General features: G+C 38.8%; 1 protein-coding gene across 1 annotated transcript in view; it reads left to right on the top strand.

Annotated features, from left to right (window-relative positions):
- Positions 1 to 372: 372 nt before the first annotated feature.
- The window catches only part of HDGFL3 (HDGF like 3), an 84,318-nt gene continuing 58,032 nt past the window's right edge, over positions 373 to 26,658 (top strand). The window contains exon 1 of the mRNA XM_064267192.1: positions 373 to 499. Within this exon, the coding sequence (XP_064123262.1) occupies positions 416 to 499 (84 nt within the window). The 5' untranslated portion in view covers positions 373 to 415. The remainder of the gene's footprint in view (positions 500 to 26,658) is intronic.

The raw sequence follows: 26,658 nt of genomic DNA, 5'->3' as shown, positions 1-26,658 counted from the left end.
GCGGTCGCTGCCCGAGGAGGAATTCGGAGGAGGCGCGAGGCCCGGGGCTCGCGCCGCGCTGGGAGCCGAGAGAGGCCGCTGGCAGCCGCGGCGGCATGAAGCAGGCGACGCGGCGCCTGTGAGCGGCGCGCGGCGGCGGCGGCGGGCACCTCTGCGCGGCCAGACGCGGACGAGCGCCGAACGGCCGGGGGCTCCCCTCCCCCGTTGCCGGGCCGGGATTTGTCGGGCCTGCTGCGCCCCCGCCCACCCTCGCCTCAGCCGCCGCCTCGCCGCTTCCCCTCGTCGGAGCGGCCGCTCGCCTGCCCGCCCGGCTCGAGGCCCGCGGGGAGCGCGGCGCAGTCCGTCGGCCCGCGGGGGGCGGCCTCCCGGCATCTTCGGCGGCGACCAAGGGCGACCGGGAACGGGAGCGGCCGGGATGGCGCGTCCGCGGCCCCGCGAGTACAAGGCGGGCGACCTGGTCTTCGCCAAGATGAAGGGCTACCCGCACTGGCCGGCCCGGGTGAGTACGGCGGCCGCGCGCGGGCACGCCCGCCGCCCACCATTTTCCCCTTCATGATGGCGCGCCGCCCCCTTTCCCCATCGCCTCGGCCCCGCGGCTCCCGGCGCTGCGCAGAGAGAACGGCCGGGGCTGGAGACGAAGATTCCCGGCCGCGCCCGCACCCCGCGAGTGCCGCCATCCTTCCGCCCACCTTCGAAGGCGGGTCCGGCCCCCGCAGGCCTGACGCTGCCGTCTTCCTGAAAGCCAGTGGTGATCGGGGGACGGGCGCCACTGGGAAGCGGGCCTAGGGCGGAGGCATCGAGTTCGGGCAGGGTCGTTGGTAGATATCCCGGGTCCTGGGCGAACGTCGGGGCAGGTAGGTGAGCGCCGTGCAAATGGCTGTCCACGAGCTGGCCCGGAACCGCGGCGGCAAATCCCGGACAGGGGTAGTGGTCATTCCGAGGCCAGCAGGAGCCTCTTGGCAGTCATTCATCCATCTGTCGGGGCATCCTTCGCCATCCAGACTTGTTGAGTTTTCAGTGAGCGCGATTCCGGGCGCCCGCCTGCCCTATCATTGTCCTGGGGTATGTGCTTCCCTGGGATCGGTCGTTATTTTAAACAAACACCAAATAACCAGGAGCTTGCAGCTTGGCTCTGGCTCATGGGTCCAGCAAGCATCTCATGCCTTTTCACCTCCATATTTGTTTTAGGTTGAATCCCAAACCTTAGCTTTGGCTTTCCACCACAGTCCACAGTAGTTCTTCCTATATCAAGGTTGTCGCTGGGCTCTTTCTCTAGAAAACATCTGCATGTAGTACATAGCATTAAAATTTTTCATTATACCCTTTGAGTGAGAAAGACGTATAACATGCTCTGAGTGCATTGCGTTTTAAAATAAATCATTGCATTTTAAATTTTGTAAGAGTTAAAAAAACAGGTGATTATTTGAAATAAATACAGTGAAAAGAAGGGCCGAGGCATCTTGGAAACTATATTGCTATCCCGAGGAACAGAAATAGGCATGGGAAAAAATGGCATAGAGTGTGGTTCTAAAATGTTGTGTTATAGTCAACTTAAGATAGCCAGACACCCCACCCCTCAAAAAAATACACCCATTCACAAAAGGAAGTGACATCATGGGTAGACAGACTGAAATTTAGTGTAGTCGAATTAATGGATGGACGTGATCACTGTGTTTTATATTTCCTTTGGAAAAAAAAAGAAATCATAATTGTAGAATGGAAAGAGCGCTCAGCCAGGAATTGGGAGATCTGGTGTCTGGTTCGGTCTCTGTTACAGGCTAATCATTTCAGCTGTCTGAATATCAATTTCTGCAACCATAAAATGATCATTTCTAGGATTCCTTCCAACACTTAACAACCTCAGATTTCAGTTGGAAAAAACAATCTTATTCAGGTTCCATTAGGCTGTGAAAATAACTTTTCTCTATGTGTGAACTGTGGGTTGTCCTTAAATATGGCAAAGTTTTCATGGTGGAGTAGCTGGTTATTTTTCGTATTATACTACTATATTGCTTAAAGGGGCAGATTTGTGACTTTAGGAATCTTTAGGGAATCCCTGCATGTATTTTTAAAGTAGGAAGTATAGTGTATGTGTGTGTGTGTGTATATATATATGTTTATATATATATATATACACACACATTTGTATGTTCAAATATGAGTTAAAGTTTATCATCATCAGTTGGTCATTTCCTTGTAACACAGTGGCTTTCTTAAATCTTGCTTTTGAAGAATGTCTGCTGAGAGTCAAAAAGAAATTAGACTTAAAATTTCATTAACATGTTGTTTGTACAGGTTGGCCACCTGTAGTAATTTGTAGTAAAGTGCTGCAGAAGTGGTGCTGGTTACGTAGTCTCATTGGACAAGTCAGTCAGTTGGCATAACGTAGTTCACAAAAATCATGACCTGCTTTCTAGTGAAGTGAGTAGTGCCTGGGGCCATAAAGGCTTGTGAGTGGCCATCTATGATGGAACTAGTTTCTACTGGTCCGGAGCAAACCAGAAGGTAACAAGAAGCTCAGAGAAGAAACAAGCCTGTATTAGCCACAACCTCATTTACCCTGAGACCAGAAGAACTAAATGGTGCCTGGCTACCACCACTGACCATTCTGCCTGTGGCATAATAGGTGGTCCTGGATAGAATGGGAGAAAAATGGGGAGCAGTACTCAAATTATTACCAAAAAAAAAGCCAGACAAACTGAAAAGGTAGAAAACAGAGGACTCTGTGAAACTATCGCCCTGAAATACTCTTTAAACCTAGAACTGAGCCTATCTCCTGAGGTCACTTTTTAGTGAAATAGCAAAGTGACACACAAAATAAAGGACATTACCAGTACCATTGGTCCTATCCTTAAAAACCATAAGTATGAGACCAAAAGGTCAACAATTACTCAAAAGCAAAGATGAGATGGCAAGAGGGCAGGGAAACTAGAGTACTAGAAATGGAACAAACAACACGGTTAAAGAGAATGTTGTGTGATGAATGTAACTAATGTTACTGAATAAATGTGTGGAGATTGTCAAATGGGACCCTAACTTGCTGTGTAAACTTTCACCAAAAACTCAATAAAATATTACTTAAAAAAGATTAATCAGCTAGAGAACAGAATTCAAAAGGGGGGGGATGGTCCTCATTGTATGTCTAACTGTAGATAAAGTTCCTAGAAGTTTTAATTCCAAACCAAGGCAAATTGGAGAATAAAATGAAACAAAATGTATGAAAAACTCTGTGTTCACATTTACATGAACTCTGCAAGGAAAAGACCTTGGAAGTCTCTTGGAAGAAAAAAAAAAGTATTATTTTATAGTGAGTGGCCTTTGCGATCTCTAAGGAAAGGTAAAGGCTAGAAAATGAAGAAAAAGATGTTTGTGTTACTGTTCTTTGTTAGTTACTGTGCTGTATGCTTCACGTATGTTCTCGTTTTATTTTCATTCTAGCTCTGTGAGGCGTTATCCCCATTTTACACCTAACTATAGCTTTGTAGATGATAATTTGTAAAATATTAACTGGAAAAAATCCTGTTTTTCAAATTTCAAGTTACTGTCACTTGGTATGAAGGACAGTCATGTGGATTAGATGCAATATGCCACGAGGAATCACACCTAGGAGGAGAAAAACAGTGCGAAGACAGATTTCAATCCTTGGTAGAACTTTCTAACAGAGTTGGTACATCCTAGAAAGGAGAAGTGAGTTCCTTGCTCTAGGGAATGTGTTTGGTCCTAGCCTAAGCTGCTGCTTGTGAGGATTGTGGGCCAAGAGAATTTGGACATGTGGAAAATTTGGATAAGTTGGATTCAACTCCTGCCTCTGCCTCACATTGTGTGACTTTGGGCATGTTCTGTAATCTTACTAAGTTTCAGTTTACTAGTCTGTAAAATAGGGGTAATTCTCACCTCACAGATTGATTGTAAATAAAAGTACCAAGCAGTGGTTCTTGAATGTTTCTGTTTTTCCTTTTTTTAATTTCCAAGTGCCTTTTTTTGTATCGGTACGTTGTTTTTAATTAATATTTCTCTCTCAGTTTTCAACCCAGTGTTATGATCTCTTTAGTAGATGTTATTTCCTCCTAAAAAATTTCAAACATAGTAAAGTTAAAAATTGTGCAGTCAGCACTCATGTATCTATCATCTAGATTGTACTATTAATACTTTATTTGCTCTATCACATATTTGTCCAAATATCCACCTCTCTATCCATACAGCATTCCATTTTATTTTAATGTATTTCAAAGTAAGTTGCAGACATCAGTATAATTCACTTCTAAACGCGTAAGCATGCGTACCGTTAACTAATGGTCAATATTGTTTTATAGATCCTTTTTTTTCTTCTGAAGTAAAATTTATGTAGCATGAAATGCATTTATCTAACTTAACCTGAAATGTGCTGTGCAGTAAGTTTAATAAATGTATACACTGTTATAATCTAAACCCCTGCTAAGATACAGAACAGTATCAATACCTGGGAAAGTCCCCTTATATCTCATCCCAGTTGATTCCTGTCCCTCCTCTTCTCCCTCACTGCTCAGATGTGTTATTTTAACATTAAGTAGCAGCTGACTATTTCTAGTGGAGTCTTTTTTTTGTTTTTAATTGTGCTTTAAGTAAACGCTTGCAAATCAAGCCGGACTCTCATAACAAAAACTTACAGACACCTTGCTATATACTCCTAATTGTTCTCCCCCTAATGAGACAGCACGCTCCTTCTTTCCACGCTCTCTTTTTGTGTCCATTTGGTAAGCCTCTGACCCCTTCTATCCTCTAATTTCCCCTTCAGACAGGAGATGCCAACGTAGTCTCATGTGTCTACTTGATCCAAAAAGCTCATTCTTCGGCAGTATCATTGTCTATCCCATAGTCCAGTCCAATCCCTGTCTGAAGAGTGGGCTGTGGGAATGGTTCTCGTCTTGGGCTAACAGGAGGTCTGGGGACCATGATCTCTGGGGTCATTCTAGTCTCAGTCAGACCATTAAGTCTGGTCTTTTTACTCGAATTTGGGGCCTGCATCCCACTGCTCTCCTGCTCCCTCAGGGATTCTCTGTTGTGTTCCCTGTCAGGACAGTCATCAGTTGTAGCCAGGCACCATCTAGTTCTTCTGGTCTCAGGATAATGTAGTCTCTGCTTTATGTGGCCCTTTGTACCTGTTGGGCTCATAATTACCTTGTGTCTTTGGTGCTCTTCATTCTCCTTTGCTCCAGGTGGATTGAGACCAATTGATACATCTTAGATGGCTGCTTGCTAGCATTTAAGACCCCAGATGCCACTCACCAAAGTGGGATGCAGAATGTTTTCTTAATAGATTTTATTATGCCAATTGATTTAGATGTCCCCTGAAACCATGGTCCCCAAACCCCTGCCCCTGCTACGCTGGTTCGGTTCTATTTTATTATGTATGGTTTAAAAAATTTAGAAGTTCCTCTATAAATTTACTTTAAAATTATATATACATGTACTTTGTATACTGTTACAAACATCATAGGACAAAAAACAAACTATAAGGGATGAAAGATGATATAAATAATTTAAGTGTTTAAAATTGTATTGGCAAAATATCATTGACAGTAATAGATTAAGTCCATATTTAGAATAGTCTTAATTTCTGAAATATTTTTTCCTACTTTTTGTGAGATCTGAGTAGATGGTCACAGTTTTTATCTTCTGAAGAGGTTTTCTAGAATAGAGGTGTCAACTCAGCCATTTCCTTGTTTTCTTACGTTTACATTCCTAGTATTTGTAAGCTTCTTTTTAGCCACTTGTTCATCTGTTGAGAGTTAGTTCCGTTGAGTCTGTTATTCTACTCACCTAAACCCGTTGCCGTCAAGTCGATTGCGACTCATAGCGACCCTGTAGGACAGAGTAGAACTGCCCCATAGAGTTTCCAAGGAGCGCCTGGTGGATTCGAACTGCCAGCCTTTTGGTTAGCAGCTGTAGCTTTTAACAACTATGCCACCAGCGTTTTCTCTACTCACCTAGGAGCACACAAAGGGCAATAAATCACAGTATGCACAAAGGAAGTAAATGTGATCACTAACATAAGGCCGAGTAAAGACACTAGTGTCAATTCATACATTAAATATTAGTAACTTTTACTTTTTTTAGCAAAAAACAAAAAATAGGAAACTAAAGTAGAAGTTTTACTATTTTCTTCCCATGCTTCCCAAAATCATCTTGTGTATCCCTTGTGATGTGATATTACCTCCGTTCTAAAAGATGGACAAACAAAACAAAAAGCCTCAAAACTCTTGTTGCTCTTCAACTAAAGAGCTTTTTAAAACTTAAAAATTTTATATGAGAATTCACAAATATTGCTAGTAGGAGGATAAGTTGATATAATCACTTTAGAAGACTGGCCTGATCTAATAAAACTAAACATACACGTACCTTGTGATCCAGCAGTCTATTCTAGAAATACCAAGAGAAATGAGTGCTTAGGTCCACCAAAAGACTTGTACGAGAATCTTCATACATAACAACTTTATTCATAAAAGCATAAGGCTGATAACAACCCAAATGTCCATCAACAGGAAGATGGATAAACAAATTTATAGTCTATCCATACAATGGAGTACTACTCAGCAGTGAATAGGAACAGACTACCTATGCCCACAGAAATATGAATGAGTCTTAAAATTATAAGGCTGAGCAAAAAAAAAGAAATCAGACACAGGAGAGCACATTCTGTATGATTCCATCTCTATGGAGTACGAAAATAGGCAAAAGCAATCAGTGGTGCGAGAAGCAAGAATATGGCTACCTTTGTGGTGGGCTGGGGGCGGGGGAGGAGGCACAGGAAGTGTTCTGTATCTTGACCTGGGTGGGGGTTACATGGGTGTGTACAGATGTAAAAATTTATCAAGCTTCACATTGAAGATTTGTGTACTATGCGGTATGTAATTATACCTCAATCTAAAAACATACTTTTTATGAGGCAGGGAGAAAGAAGAATCCAGTAATACTCCAGGCATCTTCATGGATTGAATTTCACCATTCTTAACTTTCAATGAATTTTCTTCTTGCCTTTAAGTCCTAAGTCCTACCAAGTTGAATATTCCTATTCCCTCTAACTAGTTCAGAAACTGCCTACTGCTTTAGAGCTTTCGTTTAGGCTTCCTTTTAGTTTCAGTTTTGGCCTCTCTCGTTGGTTTACCTGCATCCGTCCTTCTGTTCATTCCGTACCGAACCCCTGCTCATCACGCTTTTGGTCTGGCGCCCAGCCTTTCACTTGATAAAACTGGAGAGTAAACCGTTTGACCTTACTATTATATGACAGCTTGCGGAGTTTTCACTGAGTACCTACTATGTTTAAGGCATTGTATTTTTTTTATTAGGTGTAGTTTTTCGTTTTTCTACCAGTAGATTGAATTTGCAGCAATTTAAAAGCATGACTATCATTAGCTAATTAAAATATTCCCATACTTTTTATTAACATAAATATTAGTTGGAAATCCTCAGTTCCTGACACATAACACTTTTAATTTTGTCTACCTTTGATAACAAGCTGCTAAAATATGGAACTTTATTTCTGGAGATCAAGCTACCAGTTTTCAGAGAATCATTTGGGACGTAAATTCTTTTTATCTTAACATAAAATGTTTATAAATGTCGGAACTTTAGCCTGAGTCCGAAGAAGTCCATCACTGATTCTTTCCTCAGGTGGCATGGTAAAGGCTCACACAGCATTTTCCCCACGGACTATATTCAGTTTGCCAAGGAACTGGCAGACTGTCTTATTTTCTTCTCTTAGCTCTGGGAGCAAACAGGCAACTCTCAATACCAATTTATATTTTCCATCGCTTCCATTGCAGACAGATAAATCTGTGTACTTGGTACATCCAAATGACTCCTGTTTCGCCATGATTTGGGAGATGTCCTAATGACTCCTGTTTCCCCATGATTTGGAAGTTTTTATTAATTCTCAGAAGTTAAGCCTTTACTATGTGAGATTGCCTTTTTTTTTTTATGAGTGGCAGTTTAAAATTGTGTACAACTTCATAGAAAATGTCTACTTTTAGCATTAGAAAAATATTATAGGCTAATGCATATAGTAAACATAATAGGGGATGAAACCAGATATTCCTATTTATTGAAGAATGTTATCTCCTGTTGTGGAAGAGTCTTCAGATGCTAGATCCAAATATTGTCCGCTTGGTACAGTTATCTAGTACCTGGCAAAGGCTTTCTAATCACTTCAGTCAGTGCTATGGAAGGTGTAGTCAGTGAAGAGAGAGGTACAGAAATGAGTTTAGAAACATTCTTTTAACAATTTGATAGAATAATTATGTTTATGAATCTCATTTAAAAATTGAGCTTGCTTTTGTATGCCTTTTAATTTCATTTTTCTAGAAATTTTTATTGCATTTTACAAAAACTAGCAAATGGAAAATTCTTTAAAAAGGAGACTTTTCAGTACAGATAGCATAGAAGCGCTGAGTTAGAGAAGATAGCTAGTGGTCCTCGTACCTAAAATAGTTGCTCAGACTGTAAATTATTTCAAAGGGGGACTGGATTGATCTAGGTGTTATAAATAGTAATTTCACCTGTTTAAAAATTGTATTATGCAAGTAATGACATTAGTTGTAGAAAAATTAAAATCCCTACACCCAGTTACTAGCACCATGAATATGTACCTATATATATATAGGTACATTTTTTAAAAATATATATATAGTTTCGCAAACTTTTTTCTCGCTTATACGCTGGGTCTTAAATGACCTTCAGTGACAGTGAATATGTTTCCGTAACATCATTTGTAATAGTTACCTGGTAGTTTATGATACGGACCTATTATAAAGTATAATTACTTTGAATTATTGGGCATTTAGGTTATTTCCAGTTTTTGCATTATTATAAAGCAATGCTATGAAAAACATTCTTTTAGCTAAATGATTATTTCTTTAGGACAGACTGCTGGATATCACATTTCTGAGTCAAGGAGTATGTGCACATTTTAAAGTTTTGGTTTTATATTGCCAAATTGCCCCCCAGAAAAGTTTTGACTGTCTTACACATCCATTAGTAGAATAGGAGAATGCCTGTTTTCTCAAACATTCTTCAAAAGTAGATGATTTGAAACTTTTTTGTCAGTTTAATAAACACAAATATTTAATTGAGTTAATTTCTTTGATTACAAGTTAGATTGAATCTGTATCAACCTATGTGTAACACACAGTTTATGCATGTTGTTGGTTGCCTTTGAGTTGATTCTCACTGATGTTGGCATATCTATATGTGCGTGTCTATGTATATCGCAGATACATATGATATTTGTGTTCTTTTGTGAATTGCGTAGTCGTGTCCTTTACCCATGAGGTGTGTTCTTTTTTTTTAATTGATCTGTAGTTTTTAGTTATAGGTTAACGATAATGATATTTAACTCATTTATGTTGCCAGTGCTTTTCTAGTTTGCTATATGCTTTTTAATTTAGCTTTAAGTTTTTATGCAGGCACATCTATCAGTCTTTTTCCTTTATAATCTTTCTTCAGAGGGCGTATTTAGAAAATTCTTCTCTGTAATGAGGTTGTATGAATAGTCACCTATATTTTTCTTTTAGTTTTTCATTGTTTCATTTTATACATTAAAATTTATTTTGGTGTAAGGTACGGAACACTGTGGAATAATTCATCTTATCAATTATCATCATTAATAATTGCTGTCATTTCATTGAGCTTGTGCTATGTGTTAGGCATTATGAACATTATTTCATTTGATCTTCATAATGCTACTGTGAGGTAGATAAACCCACAGACAACCAAGACTTAGCTTCCAGAAATTCACCCAAAGTCATGTAGTTAATAAATATCCTAGTGGTAGGCTATTTAAAATGTCACAGCATAAGAAGTGTGATGTTAGATTAGGTGAAAAGACTGAAGCATTTGGCACTATGTAAAAAGACCATATATGTATGTATATATGTATGTATGTATATATATATGTATATGTATATATATATATATATATATATAGCACTCACAAGTGGCTGTAAACCTGGAAACCTTAGTGAACATTTATTAGGATGAGATATATTATCTTTGAAAGCCCTTTCATGTAAGAAAGTAGTTAAATAATAAGACATTGGTTGTGCATATAGAGAAATCAGAGAGCCATTAAAATAAATTATGAATGGACACATGGTGTGGACTTAGGTATAGGCTCCAAAACCTTTATGTGTTAGAGAATCTTTATACTAGTGAACCTCAGGTACAGCAGGTGTGCGAGTTACTGATTCGGTAGAGCTGGGAACCTGTTGCCATCGAGTTGATTCTGACTCATTATAAAAGCTGCTACTAGCCCATGTACGTTTTTGTCAGTTTGCCTCATCCCCAATCCAAATAACAGCATCTCCCTTTGTTATTTAACTTCCATTCATATTTGTAATCTCCTTTCAGCCTAATTAAAATACAACTAAATGAATTTTTCTATTGTATCTTCCCCTGGCTTAGGTAAGAATTTACCACAGGTATGTAAATAGCCATTTTTGTAGTCACAGGAGGCATTGGTGGCTCAGTGGCAGAATTCTCACTTTCCATGCAGAAGACCTGGGTTCAATTCCCAGCCAGTGCACTTCACGCACAGACACCGCTCATCTGTCAGTGGAGGCTTGTGTGTTGCCGTGATGCTGAACAGGCTTCAGCGGAGCTTCCGGACTACTATATTTTTATGCAAATAATGCAGGTTTTCAGTTTGCTTGCCAACCATGCCCTCCTACCCCGCAAAGTATTTTTGTAAGCACGCTACGCTAAGTTTTTTAGATGGACTAGGAAGAAAGGCCTAGCAATCTACTTCCGAAAATCAGCCAGTGAAAACCCTACAGATCTGTCATGAGGATGGCACCAGACCAGGCAGCGTTTTGTTCTGCAGTGCACGGGGTTGCCAAATGTCGGGGGCTGACTTGATTGGTGACAGCTAACAACAGCATGGTCACAGAGAGCCACATAGAGGTAAGAAGAATGCAGTAACCTAATGACTGGTGAGTTCAAGTCTTTAGGACGACATCTTGTATTTCCAAGGGAGCCCTGTGATATAGGAAAAGAGAACTAGACCAGGAGTTAAAGAACAAACACCTCATTCCACCACTGTCTTGCTTTGCTAGGTTTGGATATGTTTTTATTACAACCCTTTGTAAAATAAGGAGGATGATAATGCTTAATCTCTTTCCCTTCGTTTTTCCTAGGATTAAATGTTAAAATGTATGTGAAAGAACTGTTTGCTAATTGTTGTTTTAGGGTACCAAAGAGTTGGTTCGGATGCCTAACAACTCCATGTAACAGAGTAGAACTGCCCTGTAGGATTTTCTCGGCTGTAATCTTTATGAAAGCAGATTACCAGGTCTTTCTCCTGTGGCATTGCTAGGGCAGATTCAAACTGCCAACGTTTAGATTAGCAACTGAGCACTTAACTGTCCTGCCACCAGGGCTCTTTGTTTGCTAATTAAGTACCAGATAATTACCTCTCAGGATCACTAAGCTCCTTATTACACACTGCAAGGAACATAGTAAAGTCTCAGTAAATACTTCTGTGGTTTGGCAGGTGTGTCTTTCAGCAGTTCCCTTTTGCCCCAGAAGTGGTGGATTGTCTCTAGGAGCTGGGAGTTGTGGGACTTCCCCTTGTTGTCTCTCATTCAGATTACTGAGTGAATGTGATGGGCCATTTCTAGAAGTCCCATGTAGCTTCAGAATTTGGGGCAAGCCAAACTGGACAACCTTGGTATACATAAAAGGTCTGTGAATAAACTACTCTTCCCACCTGGATTACTGGAACTCAAGCTCTTGGTAGATTCTGAAGGTATGATTATAAAGTTTCTAAGGCTCCCCAGAAGTGAGATACCATTTCTCAAGTGTAGGAGAGTCAGTAGTAACAGCAAGGTTGCTTTCGTGGAGAAGTGGAAAATTCTTGATGCCATGGTAATAACTTCTCAGTTTCTGTTGTAAAATATGCTTACGGTAAGAGTCGGTATGAGTGGATAGGTTCCAGTAGGTTGATCAGTGGTTACCAAATATAAAAATGAGTTTCAAAGAAGATTAAAACAATTTTAGTTAGGTAGAAATGTCACAAAATAAACTCTGAATTTTAAGGACATACATATTCAGAGGGAACAGGATTACAAATTCTCAGTTCATTTGTTTGAGTTAGCATATGTAGAATGGATTGAAAATGAATTCCCTGTAGATCTCTGGCTTTTAAAATGAGATCAATTATTTTAAAACGAGGAATTATAATTGTTCTTATCTCCCCCACTGGACTGCTACTTGAAGATTAAGTAAATAATTTTGAAAAAGTATTTAGAATTTAAGAATGAGTCATTGTTGATTGATTTTGATGTAGTATAGTCTAGTGGCTTTTAAACTTTTTTACTGTAACTCACAGTAAGAAATAAATAGTAATTTTCCATCCCAGTACACACACACCAGAAAAAATTATTTTCACCTTATTTTACCTCTTATAAGAGTACTTATTATATGCAATATATTCTGATATCTTTATATTTTATTTTGTAGAAAATCAGGTTGTAACCCACTAAATCAGTTTCATTACCTGCAGTTTGGAAAGCACTGGTAGGGTCTGTTAAGCCAAAGGGAAATTAATCTATGTGAGTTGTATGCATGTGTATAGAATAGTAGTTGAATTTTTGAGGTGATGCCTTGTTAACAGTCCTGAGCTTTTAATTATTCTGTGGCTACAGGCTTATGTGACGATCACAAGAACATAAGAATTGAAAGTGATAAACTGGATTTAACCATCTAGGCCAGTATTTCCCATAATCTCAAAAGACTGAGAGTACGGATCAAACATTTCTACATTCATTTTCCTTTTAATCTTTGAACTGCAAATGTATTCACAACTTTCCTGAAGCTCATTATATTATTATTTATTTGCATTCTTAAGGGTGATAAGAAGTAGAGGCTCAGCAAGGTCACAAGCACTCAAGGGCATTCTCAAGTTTGCGCTCCCTCGCCCCCCCCCCCCAATTCCAGCACCCTGGGACAGTCTAATTTGTTTTTCCTCCCCCCAGTTCAAGCGCCCAGGGGCAATCTCTTAAATTGCCACCTCTTCCCAATTTCAAGATGAATAGATGTTGATAGCTGTGAAGTTCAGCAGAAACGCCTTAGCCCCCTCTGATCCCATTGCCTCGGTCAGGCGCCTTTCATATGCCTCATCTGGCACCCCCTTGGACTGCGGGGGAGAGCAGTTGACCCCTCTGCCAGGCTCCCACCCATGTCTGTGATGATAAGCCCTACGCATTTGCCGACCAGTTATATACACTTTTGGATTATACCATGTTCCCTGGATGATAATAGTGAGTTGAGGCTCTGGAGTTTTCTTGGGTTTATGGGACTAGACTGTGGAGGTATCAGACTGTCTATGACTGGAGGTGAGGGGCTTTTGGTAAGTTCAAAGAAGATTCATAGGCAGAGCAGGTTTGTGGTACCCTCTGAGGTGGATATAAAGTCATTATGGCCAACACATTTCTAATCGTTCTCTCTTTCCTTTTTAATTGCTTTGTGTCCATTCAAAAAAGACTTCCTTGCTACTGGTAAGAGAACCTAGCATTGATGATAAAATATTCTGCCATTTCTGAAATGGATACATTTCTGGAGACTTATATATCACATCTGGCTGTTTGATTGACTTACACAAAGCAAGTACATTCCTATTAGAAAATAACCCCACTTTACTAAATGCAAATATCTTGAAACAAAAGGATAAGATTAGGCTAATTTTTGTATTATGCCAGATATTCAAGAGCTTTGGTTGTTCTCCAGGTCAACTTTTTGTTGTCATTTACTATGATTGTTATTTCTTAGACCTATCTTGTATTATGCAGAGTGGCAGGGGAAGGACAAAAGCCTTTGATACAGAGTTGTGAAATACCATGGTCTCCATTGTCCATTTTTAATACGCTCTTTGTTTGGGGCAAAAGTTTATTTAACTGCAAGGGACCAGGTAACCCAGAACAAACATGTCCCTTGTTGTTATATTGTTGTAAAAGCAAATTACAAAAGTAGAGCAGTCAACAAGAGCCAGCATTTGGAGAGGTTTGCTGAAGTGAAATGGAGATGAAGGTGATTGAAGACTCCTCCTTTCCTCTACTAAAATTGCTTTTCATTCAATATCACTGTAAACTCCAAGTAAGCCCTTAAGCCCCCCATGTACTCTAGGTATACCAGCGTCCTCCTGGCTTCATTTCTGTCCTTATCCCAATTAGATTTCCTCCACAGTCTCCGTTTACTTTGATGTATTTACCCTACAGATTCTTACTTGGGTTGTTCTTACAGTCTTCCTTCTCTGCTCCAGCCAGTCATCTACTGAGCCCAGCTGGCCACATCACATAGACACACAGACAGGGACTATCTAAGATTAATTTCATCTAGGTTCTCAGTGCTGCTCATCAGCTCTTTTACTTGCCCTGGGTCAGCACCTCATATGTCCTCCTCAGAAGTTAGTAGATACTTTTAGAACTCTCTTCCAGCCTTACTTCTTTTCCTCAATTATTTTACCTTATTTCACAGAGAATATAGAGGCCAACAGGTTGAACTACAGCTTCCTACCCTTTGCTTATAAATGAAAACCATCACTCTCTGTGCTTTCTCTCTTCCCTCTGACTATAACCTAGTAACCCACTGCCGTAGAGTCGATTTGGACTCGTAGCGACCCTATAGGACAGAGTAGTACTGCCCCATAGAGTTCCCAAGGAGCGCCTGGCGGATTCAAACTGCTGACCTCTTAGTTAACAGCCATAGCACTTAACCACTATGCCACCAGGGTTTCCTCCGCTGACTATAGAGGAGCGCATTTGTGTCCCTTCTCCTCGGAGGTGGGAAGAGCAAGACCTTTCTGGGCAGATAAATCCATATCAGAATATTGCCTCTGCTCCTCAGGAGGTGAATAGTCTTGGGAAGATTATCTAACCCCTGTGCCTTAGTAGACCCATCTGTAAATGGAGACAATAATACATTCTTTTTAGGATCATTTCAAGGATTATGAACATAGGAATCTGGAACATAAAAGGTAATCAAGAAATGTTAGTCTTCCTCCTCTCTCCTCTTCACTAATACCTTCTTCCTCTTACTTGGTCCCACCCCTTTTTCCTTCATTTATTCAGCATTCAATAAATTTTTTGTTTTTGAGCGCTTGCTGTGTTCCAGTCACTCTCTGATATGTATTAAGGATAGAGACATGACCTAAACAAAGTCCTTATTCTCATAGAATTTAAGTACAGGTATGCCTCAGAGATACTGCGAGTTTGGCTCCAGACCACCCCAATAAAACGAGTATCACAATAAAGCAAGCCATACGAATTTGTTTCCCAGTGCATATAAAATTTACATTTACACTATAGTCAGTTAAGTGTGCAATAGCATTATGTCTTAAAAAAAAAAGTAAGTACCTTAATTAAAAAATGCTTTATTGCTAAAAAATACTAATCATCATCTGAACCTTCAGCGAATTGTAATCTTTTTGCTGGTGGAGGGTCTCGCCTCCATGTTGGTGACTGCTGACTGATTGGGGTGGTGGTTACGAAGGTTGGGGTGGCTGTGTCAGTTTCTTAAAATAAGACATCAGTGAAGTTTGCCACATCGATTGACTCTTGATTTCATGAAAGATTTCTCTGTAGCATGCGATACTGTTTGGTAGCATTTTAGCCACAGTAGAACTTTCACGGTGGAGTCAGTCCTCAAACCTTGCCACTGCTTTATGAACTAAGTTTATGTAATATTCTAAAGCCTTTGTTGTCATTTCAACAATGTTCCCAGCATCTTCACCAGGAGTAGATTCCATCTCAAGATGCTCATCCACAAGAAGCAACTCCTCATCCAGGAAAGCTTTATCAGAAGATGGCAGCAATTCAGTCACATCTTTAGGTTCCACTTCTAATTCTAGTTCTCTTGTTATTTCCACCACATCTGCAGTTACTTTCTGCACTGAAGTCTTGAACCCCTCAAAGTCATCCATGAAGGTTGGAATCAACTCTTCCAAACTCCTGTTAATGTTGGTATTTTGTCCTCCTCCCATGAATCATGAATGGATGTTCTTAATGGCATCTAGAATGGTGAATCCTTTCCAGAAATTTTTCAATTTACTTTGCCCAGATTCGTCAGAGGAATCACTATCTGTGGTAGCTGTCGCCTTACAAAATGTATTTCTTAAATAATAAGACTTGAAAGTCTGCATTACTCCTTGATCCATGGGCTGCAGAATGGATGTTAGCAGGCATGAAAACAACATTAATCTCCTTGTGTATCTCCATTAGAGCTCTTAGGTGACCAGGTGCGTCATCAATGAGCAGTAATATTTTGAAAGAAATATTTCTTTCCGAGCAGTGGGTCTCAACAGCGGGCTTAAAATATTCAGTAAACCATGTTGTAAACAGATGTGTGGTCATCCAGGCTTTATTGTTCCATTTACAGAGCAGAGGCAGAGTAGATTTAGCATAATTCTAAAGATTGCTAGAATTTTTGGAATGGTAAATGAACATTGGCTTCAAGTTAAAGCTACCAGCTGCATTAGCCCCTGACAAGAGAGTCGGCCTGTCCTTTGAAGCTTTGAAACCAGGCGTTGACTACTCTCTAGCTATGAAAGCCCTAGATGGAATCTTCTTCTAGTAGAAGGCTGTTTCATCTACACTGAAAATCTTGTTGTTTAGCATAGCCACTTTCATCACTTATCTTAGCTCAATCTTCTGGATAACTTGCTGCAGCATCTCTGTCAGCACTTGCGCTTTTATGTTATGGAGACAGCTTTTTCATTAAACCTCATGAACCAACCTCTCCTAGCTTTAAACTTTTGTTCTGCAGCTTCCTCACCTCTCTCAGCCTTCATAGAATTGAAGAGAGTTAGGGTCTTGCTCTGGATGAGGCTTTGGTTTAAGGGAATGTTGTGGCTGATTCGATCTTCTAACCAGACCATGAAAACTTTCTCCATATCAGCAATGAAGCTGTTCTGCTTTCTTGTCATTCACGTGTTCGCTGGAGTAGCGCTTTTCATTTCCTTCACAGACTTTTCCTTTGCATTCGCGACTTGGCTAACTGGCGCAAAAGGCCTAGCTTTTGGTGGCCTCTCTCAGCTTTCAATGTGCATTCCTCATTAGGCTTAATCATTTATAGCCTTTGATTTAAAGTTAGAGACTTGCCATTCTTCCTTTCACTTGAACACTTAGAGGCCATTGTAGGGTTATTAATTGGCCTAATTTCAATATTGTATCTCAGGGAATAGGGAGGCCTGAGGAGAGGGAGAGAGATGGTGGGAACGGCAGGTCGGTAGAACAGTCAGAACACGCACCACATTTATTGATTAAGTTTACCATCTTATATGGGTGCGGTTCATGGCATCCAAAACAATTACAATAGTTAATATCAAAGGTGACTGATCACAGATAACAGGTATAATAATAATAATGAAAAAGTTTGAAATATTGTGAGAATTACCAAAATGTGACATAGAGACACGAAGTGAGCACATGCTGTTAGAAAAGTGGTGCCAGTAGACTTACTGGACACAGGATTGCCACAAACCTTCAATTTGTAAGAAAGGCAGTCTCTGTGAATCACAGTAAAGAGAAGTGCAGTGAAACGAGGTATGCCTGTAATCCCTCTCTTAAGTCTTTCAACCTCTTCTTTTCTACTAGCTCTTTCCTTCAGACTGCAAATGATAATCTCTTTAATCTTTGAGGCAGTGCTCTGTCTCTCTGCTTCCCTTGGTAGCCAAGCTTCTTAACAACTGGCTTGTCTCTTTCTCACCCTCCTCTGAACTGTTCCCCAAGAGATCACCATGACCTGCCAGTCCAAAGAACACTTCCATGTTTATTTTGACTCTGTGCAATTTAATACTGCCTTTTAAAAATTGTCCTCCCTTGGCTTCCTTCATATGTTTCTTTCCTTGGTTCTTCCACTTCTCTAATCATATTTTCACAGATTCTACTTTGTCTTCAGCCACTGTTCTTCAGTTCAAAGTGATATCTTTCAAACCTCTATTCAGGCCCTCAATTGTTACTATGAGCTCAAATGCATATATCCATTTACTTACTAGAAAGCTATACCTAGCTTTCCATCAGGTACTCCAAATTCACCTTCAAAATGAATCTAGCAGCCCCTTTTCAGCCATATATTCCTGTTTTAGTGAAAGATTACTGTCCATCAAGTCACCCCAAAAAACGAATACTGTGAGTCATCCTTGACGTTCTCTTTTCTTCACCTTCTACATCTTATTGATCATTAATGATGTTATGATGGGCTGTGCAAATGGAGGCCTTATAGTCATTTTGATGGATAAAAGTGGTGTGAGATTTGATTCATCATGCAGCCCAGGGCAGTGTAAGGATGCTAGACTCAAAACAACCTGAGGCATACTCATATTGCAAATGGGATATAATTTCAACAAAACAATGTGACATTAATAGCACTAATTTGGATTTTATTGGTGTCTTAATTTTATTTCTCCTTAATATATAAATTTGTTTTATAGTTGTGTGGTTGTAAGAGTACTATAACATAAGGATTTTGTACATATTTCAGAACATAATGATTAAATTTTATGACAGTTGTAGGTCTGCAAGATTTTTTCCCTTTAAAAAATTAAAGGGAAAAGGTGTCACAATTTTAAGAGAACAAACTAGAATGAAATCTTGACAGTGAGGGATGTAGAAACTAAGACATATAAGGAAATATTCGGAGATTTTAATGTTTAGTCAGAAGAAGAAATGAGGAGTATGATAGCAATCTTCAAACATTCAAAGGGCTCTCACGTGAAAAAAAATAGGAAGTATAGGCAGCAAAAAGAACATATGCTTTGGAGCCAGGGCAGTGTGAGTTTAAAGCAAGCTTCATCACTTATTACCTATATACAACCTTGGGCAAGTTACTTAATCTCCCTTAGCCTCCATTTACTCTTCTCTAAAATAGAGGTAATAGTACCTACCCCACAAGGCTGTTAAGAGAATTTAGTTAAAAAGATAGTTAAAAGTGCTGTTACATGTTGAATTCCTGGCCATTGTACTTGTGGATGTGGTCCTGTTTAGAAATAGGGCTTTTCTTTTGTTACACATTCATGAGGCCAAACCTGTGTAGGGTAGATCCTAAACCTAATCACTTCTGAGTTATAAAAAGACCAAAATAGACACAGAGACACACAAAGGGGAAGACAGATGCCAAGGAATGCCAGTGGACACCAGAAACTAAGACTCATAGAAGGAATCCACATGGCTGAGACCCTGACTTGGACTTGTAGCCTCCAGAACTGTGAGAAAATAAATTTCCACTCTTTCAGGCCACCCACTTGTGGTATTTTTGTTATGGCAGCGCTAGTGAATCAAGACAAGTGCCTGATACATAGTTGAGGCTAAATGAATATTATTTCCTTTCATTTTTTGATAGTTTTTAAAAGGATAGAACTAGAATCAAAAGATAGAAATTTAGGGGTAAGTGACTTAGGTCCATAGGTGGGACAGATGATTAAGTGCTCGACAACTAGCTGAGAGGTTGGTAGTTTGGACTCATCCAGAATCATCTCAGAAGACAGGCCTGACAATTTACGTCTGAAAAATTGGCCTTTGAAAACCCTATGGAGCAGTTCAACTTTGCACACATACGGGATCGCCATGAGTCAGAATCAACTCAACGTCAACTAACAGCAATCTTAAGGAAGGGAATCCCTGGGTGTTGTAAACAGTTAACACACTTTGGAGGTTTGAGTTCACCCAGAGGCACATCCAAAGAAAAGACTGAAGATCTACTTCTGAAAAATCAGCTATTGAAAACCTTACAGAGCACAGTTCTACCGTGACACACATGGGGTCTCCGTGAATCGGAGTCAGCTTGAGGGCAACTGGGTATCTTAAGGAAGAGCAATTAAGAAAGAGAGTTGTACATTGGGTGCCATCAGTTGATGGCAACCCTGTACTATAGGTATTATTACCACCTTTTTACAGATTAAAAAAAAATTTTTTTTTTGAGAGATTTTAAGTACCTTCCCCAAGATGGCTCAACAATAAACCTGGGTCTTGGCTCCATAGCCTGTGCTCTAAACCATTATAGTATATTGTGTGTTTTATCTTTTGTAATGCAAGTTTATCCATCCATTCATTCAACAACTGTTTATCGAATGCCTGCTGCGTTCCAGATACTATTCTTGAGTCAAGGTTTATAGTACAGAACATGACAAAGACCCCTACTTTCAAGTGATGATGAGTGCCAAAGAGAAATAGTTCGGGGGCATTGAGAATGCTAGCAAGGATAGGGAGTGTAGAGAGGGTGTCGGCTGTCTATTATATAAAACGTTCAGGCAAAACCTATTTAAAATGGTGGCATTTGAGCCGAGACTCGAAGAAAGTAATTGAGAGAGCTGCATGGATATTATGGGAGGAGCATACTAGGCAGAGGGAACAGCAAGTTCCCCCTAATTAATCTTTTTATTAAGTTAAGAATACTTTTTAACCATTTTTCTAGATTGATTTTAGAAGCACCTTGAGTTTTAAAAGAAATCTCAATGAAATTTTAATTTGAAGTGAATTAAATTATAATTAATAGGAGGAAAAATGTTACTTTTTGTGATATTGAGGCTTTCCAGCTAGAAACAGAATGTTTCTCTCCGGTAATTTAAGTCTTTTTCTTTCTCAGTAAAATTTTGTAGTTTTCTTCTTAAGGACCCACACGTTTTTCAATAATTACTGGGTGGTTGTTGATTCGAATCTTAGTTGCTTAGAACAAAAACCTTGCAGTCATCCTTGACTACTCAGTTTTTATTCTTTATTAATATCGTATATTGCATTGATTCATTTTCATATGTTGATCCAACCTTGGATTCCTGGGATAAACTCTCCTGCTCATGGTGTATATTTTTTTTTGTATGTTTGCTAGTATTTTGTTGAGGATTTTTACATCTATGTTCATAAGTGATACTGGTCTGTAGTTTTTTTGTGATGTCTTTCTCTGATTTTGGTAGCAGGGTAATACTGGTCTCATAGAATTAGAATGAGTTGGCAATGGTTCCCTTTTCTTCTATTTTTTGGAAATATTTGAGAAGGATTAGTGTGTTAATCTTTAAACATTTGGTAGAATTCACCAGTGAAGTCACCTGGTCCTGGGCGTTTCTTTGTGGCAAGTTTTTTGATTCCTTACACAATCTCTTACTTGTTACAGGTCTGATCAGATTTTTATTTCTTCTTGAATCAGCTTCAGTTGTTCGCATCTTTCTAGGAATTTGTCCATTTCATCTCGCCTATTTAATTTGTTGGCATAGTTGCTTATAGTATTCTCTTATAAATCCTTTTTCTTTTTATAAGTTGGTAGTAGTGTTTTCCGCTTTCATTTATCATTTTATAATTTGAGTCTTCTCTCTTTTTCTTGATAGGTCTAGCCAAATTTTGTTGATCTTTTCAAAGAACAAACTTTTGGTTTCATTGATTTTTCTATGTTGTTCTTCTGTTCTCTATTTCATTTATTTCCATTCAGATCTTCATTCTTTCCTTCTTTCTGCTTTGGGTTAGTTTGTGGTTATTTTGTAGTTTATTAAGGTAGAAAGCTTGGTTATTAATTTGTGGCCTTTTCTTTCTTTCTTTTTTAATATAGGTATTTACAGCTGTAAATTTCCTTCTAAGCACTGCTTTCATGGCACCCTTTAAGTTTTGCTATGATGCGTTTTTGTTTTCATTCATCTCAAAGCATTGACTAATTTTCTTTGTGATTTCTTCTTTGACTCATTGGTTATTTAGGAGTACGCTATTTGATTTTCACATATTTGTGAATTTTCAAAATTTCTTTCTGTTGTTAATTTCTAGTTTTCATTCCATCATGGTCAGAGAACATACTTTGTATTATTTTAATCCTTTTAAATATTTTGAAACGTATTTTATGGTGTAGCATGTAGTCTGTCTGGGAGAATATTCCATGTGCATTTGAGAAGAATATATGTTCTGCTCTCGTTGTGTATCCTATGGATGTCATTTAGGTCTAGTTGGTTTATAGTTTTGTGCAAGTTTTCTGTTTGCTCTGCCTATCAGTTCTATCCTTTATTGAAAATGGAGTATTGAAGTCTCCTACTGTTATCATTGTCTCTTTCTGTCATCACTTCTGTCAGTTATTGTATATTTTTAAAATCTGTACTCCTTAGAGATTTGTCTGTAAGATTTTTTGTTTTCGGTGTTTTTGTTTTGTTTTACTATTTTGTTGGCTTTGCTAACTTGGTAAAATGTGTAATGAGCTTTATTATTTTTCTATGTTCTAAACAGTTTATGTATAGTAAAGCAGTAATCAATGACTTGAAAGTTTAAGAACTCACCTTAAAACCACCTCAGTCCTGGAAACTTTTTGGGGTTGATTGGATACCTTTTAATTTCTAGTTACTGGTTTATTCACATATTTTACTTCTTGGATCAGCTATAACAATTTATATTTCCCTAGAAAAATGTATTTCATAAACATCATAAAACGTCTAGTATAGAGCCTTAGGTTCACTATTTTAATTTTTTTTAATCTCAGTCTAGTTACATCTTCTCATTACTAATTATGTATTTTCTTTCTTTTTACACTTAGATTTGCCAAAGGTATATCAGCATTATGGGGATATTTTCCCCCAGGGTTCTAGCTCCTGGTTTCTGTTTCCTCCCTTTTTTGTTAGTCAGTTTTGCTTTTTTTTCTCTTCATCTCACATACTTTGTCTCATGTACTTAGGACATGTTATTAGGAGGGCCAGTCCCTGGAGAGGAACATCATGCTTGGTAGAGGCTCAACAAAAGAAAGCAAGACTCTCAAGGAGATGGATTGATATAGTGGCTACAACAGTGGGCTCAAATACAGTAGTGATGGTGAGGATGGCTCAGGACTGGGCAGTGTTTTGTTCTGTTGTAAATAGTGTTACTGTGAGTCAGAACTGACTCAACGGCACCTAACAACAACAACCTTATTAATTTCTAATTTCATCTTTACTAGCTTTCTCTGATTGTTTTCTTCTATTTCAAATTTCATGAAATATTCTTAGTTAATGTCTTTAAAATCATTTTTGAAAATGAAAATTCTTTAAAGCTAGGAATTTTTCTCAGATTGGATTTGGCTTCAACATAAAGGTTTGGATATTTGGTGACTTATGGTCATTTTCAGAATAGATTTTAATTGTGAGTTTTGTTTTTTTTTTTTAATCTTGTTTGGCTCAAGTGATGTTTAGGAGAGAATTTTAGATACTATTATTGGTTGAAGAGTTTTTTTCGTATAATGTTTTATTATTGGTTTCTAATATGGTTACCTTCTAATCAGATTAAATATTCTTGTAAATTTGCTGCATTTTCTTTTAATACGTGATCAAATTTTTAAAATGTTCTTTGTCTCCCTGAAAAGAAAGACCCTAGGATTCAACTTCTATGAGATTTAATATATTTTTTTTCAAATCATTCATCAGTATTTATTTTTTGCTCTGTCAAAGATGAAGAAGTATATAAATCTACCACATCTATTGTATTTCTATATATCTCACCCAGTATTTTTAACTATTTGTTTAATTAATGTCAGGGCCTTATTTGGTACACAAATATTTATGACTTGATGTAACCTCAGAGTAGATTGTACTCTTTGTCAGAATACAGTTATCCACTTTGTACTGTTTTATACTTTTAGCTATTAAGTTGCACTTTTTTTTTTATATTGGTCTTGCAAACTGTTTTCACTTTTGTTTACATTTTGCTGAAGTTTTTTTTTTTTTTTTTTAATTTAGATGAAGGTTTACAGAACAAACTAGTTTCTCATCAAACAGTTAATACACACATTGTTGTTTGACATTGGTTAACAACCCCAGGACATGTCAACACTCTTCCTTCTCAGCCTTGGGTTTCCTATTACCAGCTTTCCTGTTCTGCCTCCCTTCCAGTCCCTGCCCCAGGGCTGGTGCGGCCCTTTAGTCTTGATTTTTATCATGGACCTGTTCAGTCTTTGGCTGAAGGGTGAACCTCAGGAGAAGCCTCATAACTGAGCTGAAAGGGTGTCTGGGAGGCATACTCTAAGTTTCTTTAGTCTCTGTCAGGCCAGCAAGTCTGGTCTTTCTTTTTGAGTCAGAATTTTGTTCTACATTTTTCTCCAGCTCTGTCCGGGACCCTCTATTGTGATCCCTGTCAAAGCACTCAGTGGTAGAAGCCGGGCACCATCTAGTTGTACTGGACTCAGTCTGGTGGAGGCCATAGTAGATGTGGTCCATTAGTCCTTTGGACTAACCTTTCCCATGTGTCTTTAGTTTTCTTCATTCTTCCTTGCTCCCAAAGGGGTGCAACCAGTGGAGTATCCTAGATGGCCGCTCACCAAGGTAGAATTTAGAGCATTGTCTTTAAAAACTATGAAATGCCAGCTGAGCTAGATGTTCCTGAGAACATGGTCCCCACAGTCCCGGCTGAAGTATTTTTATTCAATTTTTTACTCAAAACAGAAACCCTGGTGGCATAGTGGTTAAGAGCTACCGCTGCTAATCAAAAGGTTGGCAGTTCAAATCTACCAGGTGCTCCTTGGAAACCATATGGGGCAGTTCTACTCTGTCCCGTAGGGTTGCTGTGAATTGGAATCGACTCGACAGCAATGGTTGTTTTTTTTTTTTGGTTGCTCAAAACTTTTCTGCTCTATTTTAAGATGTAAATTTTATAAACGGTATACATGTAGCTTAATGCTATTTTTTGACCACCTCTGAGAGATACTCTCACTGGTTGTTGATAGTCTTCCTCAAGGTTTTACCTGCTTTTTTAGCTTTTGGCAGGTTGTTGTGCAACATTAAACATGCAATGTTACCAGTCTAACCAGGAAAATGAAAAGGGCCTCATTTCATGCCCTGTTCCTGCCTCCCTACCTATGGACTTTTTATAAAAACTCACTCTCCTGTTGATATCTCTTCTTAGTTCTGTTTGTGGCGTATTCAGATAAATTGTAAGGAGCACATACATAGCTCATTCCAAGCCTGGTTTTAACTCTTTCTGTACCTGATCTTTTAATTTTAAAATTACACAGGGTTTCTGTCAGATTGTCAGAAGCATGCTAATGTGAGTTCTGTGTCTTTTTACTTCCCCCTGTCATCTCATGAGGTGAATAAAGACAGTAATAGATTTTGGTGCAGCTCTTTCTACTAACTTGTTCTGTAACTCTGAGCAAGTTACTTGGTCAAAAAGATTAACGGATTTTTAATTTTCTAATCTACTCTGAAAAATAACTAACAACAGCCATAACAGCACCACAAGTTGTCTTAAATCCTATGTCTTAGAAGTCTCCATGGGAGAAAGACCTGACGATCTGCTCCCATAAAGTGTGCAGCCTAGAAAACCCTATGGGGTAGTTCTACTCTGTCACATTGGGTTGCTATGAGTCATAATCAACTCGACAGCACCTAACAAAAGCATAGTGTTCAGAAAATGCCTCCGAGGGGTTTATTGAATGACTGAATCAGTTTTTGCATGGATAAAGTGGTCAAGATGGATTGGCTAAACTACTACCATTATTTGTCAGAAAAAGGCATGGCTTAAAACTAAATATGGTATAATTTTGTTTTATGCCTTGAATTGTTTGAATTTTTCGGGGTTGAATTTCATCCTGCTATATAAACTGAAGGCAGCAGTTTATGAGGAAATTATCGGGAAAGTGCCATCCTTCCTGGGCACTGTTATGCCAAGAACCAAGTCTTGTGTTCTACTTTTAGAACTATTACAATTAGCTCATTTTTTTTTTTTAAATTGGCGTTACATTGAACCATCAAAAGTCAACATTAGCTTTCTAATCTAAGTATTCACCATTGTCCACTCTTTTTACTGTGGCATATATTAGTATTTTCTTTCTGTTGTTTACTTTCCATTGTTAAATATTTGTTTAACAGCTGTCAGGAGTGCATGTCCATCAGAGGTTTTTGTTTTTTATTTTTGGATTGGTGCTTTTGGTAGAATAACAAAACTATCTTCACATCTTTATCCTTAAAAAAAAAAAAAGATAAATTACAATAGGGTACGTTTAACAGAGTGTTCTAAACCCATAAAATGTTATATAATGCTATTATACATAACATTTTTGAGGTATTTGGTAGATTATTGTACTTACTAGATTCAGTGATTTTTGCCTTTGTGTGTGGTGTCAGCTTTCCAGGGTGTATTTCCCTGTTCCAGAGGCATTCAGGGTAATTGCTGCTATACTAAATTTGAAAGTACTCGGAGTATCTGCTCCCTTCGACCTTTCTGCTGTTTCCTCCCTTTCCCAAAGGCTGCTTTATCCCTTTATGCCATGCCTTATGATTGTCCAGAGCCTTTCAGTGTGGTATTCTACCCTCATCTGTGTTCCACAAAATACTCTTTTCTCAATGAAGAAAAATAGGACGTGAACAGGGACACTATTTGTCTTAGTTATCCAGTGTTGCTGTAACAGAAATACCACAAGTGGATGGCTTTAACAAACAAATTTATTTTCTCACAGATTAGGAGGCTACAAGTCTGAATTCAGGGTGCCTGAGCTAGGGGAAGGCTTTCTCTCTCTTGGCTTGGAAAGTTCTTGTGTCTTTGAGCGTCTGCTCCTGGTGATCTTTATGTGGTTTGGCATCTCTCTTCCCCATCTCTGCTTCACTTGCTTTGCTTGTATAATCTCTTCTGCTTCTCAAAAGAGACTGACTCAAGATATCCCCTAATCCCACCTCATTAACATAATAAACATAACCTAATCCTCATTGAT

This window comes from Loxodonta africana, chromosome 13 (assembly GCF_030014295.1).
Source record: "Loxodonta africana isolate mLoxAfr1 chromosome 13, mLoxAfr1.hap2, whole genome shotgun sequence".
Classification (NCBI taxonomy): domain Eukaryota; kingdom Metazoa; phylum Chordata; class Mammalia; order Proboscidea; family Elephantidae; genus Loxodonta; species Loxodonta africana.
Note: the sequence above shows the minus strand (reverse complement) of the source record. Positions and strands in the feature narration are given on the sequence as shown.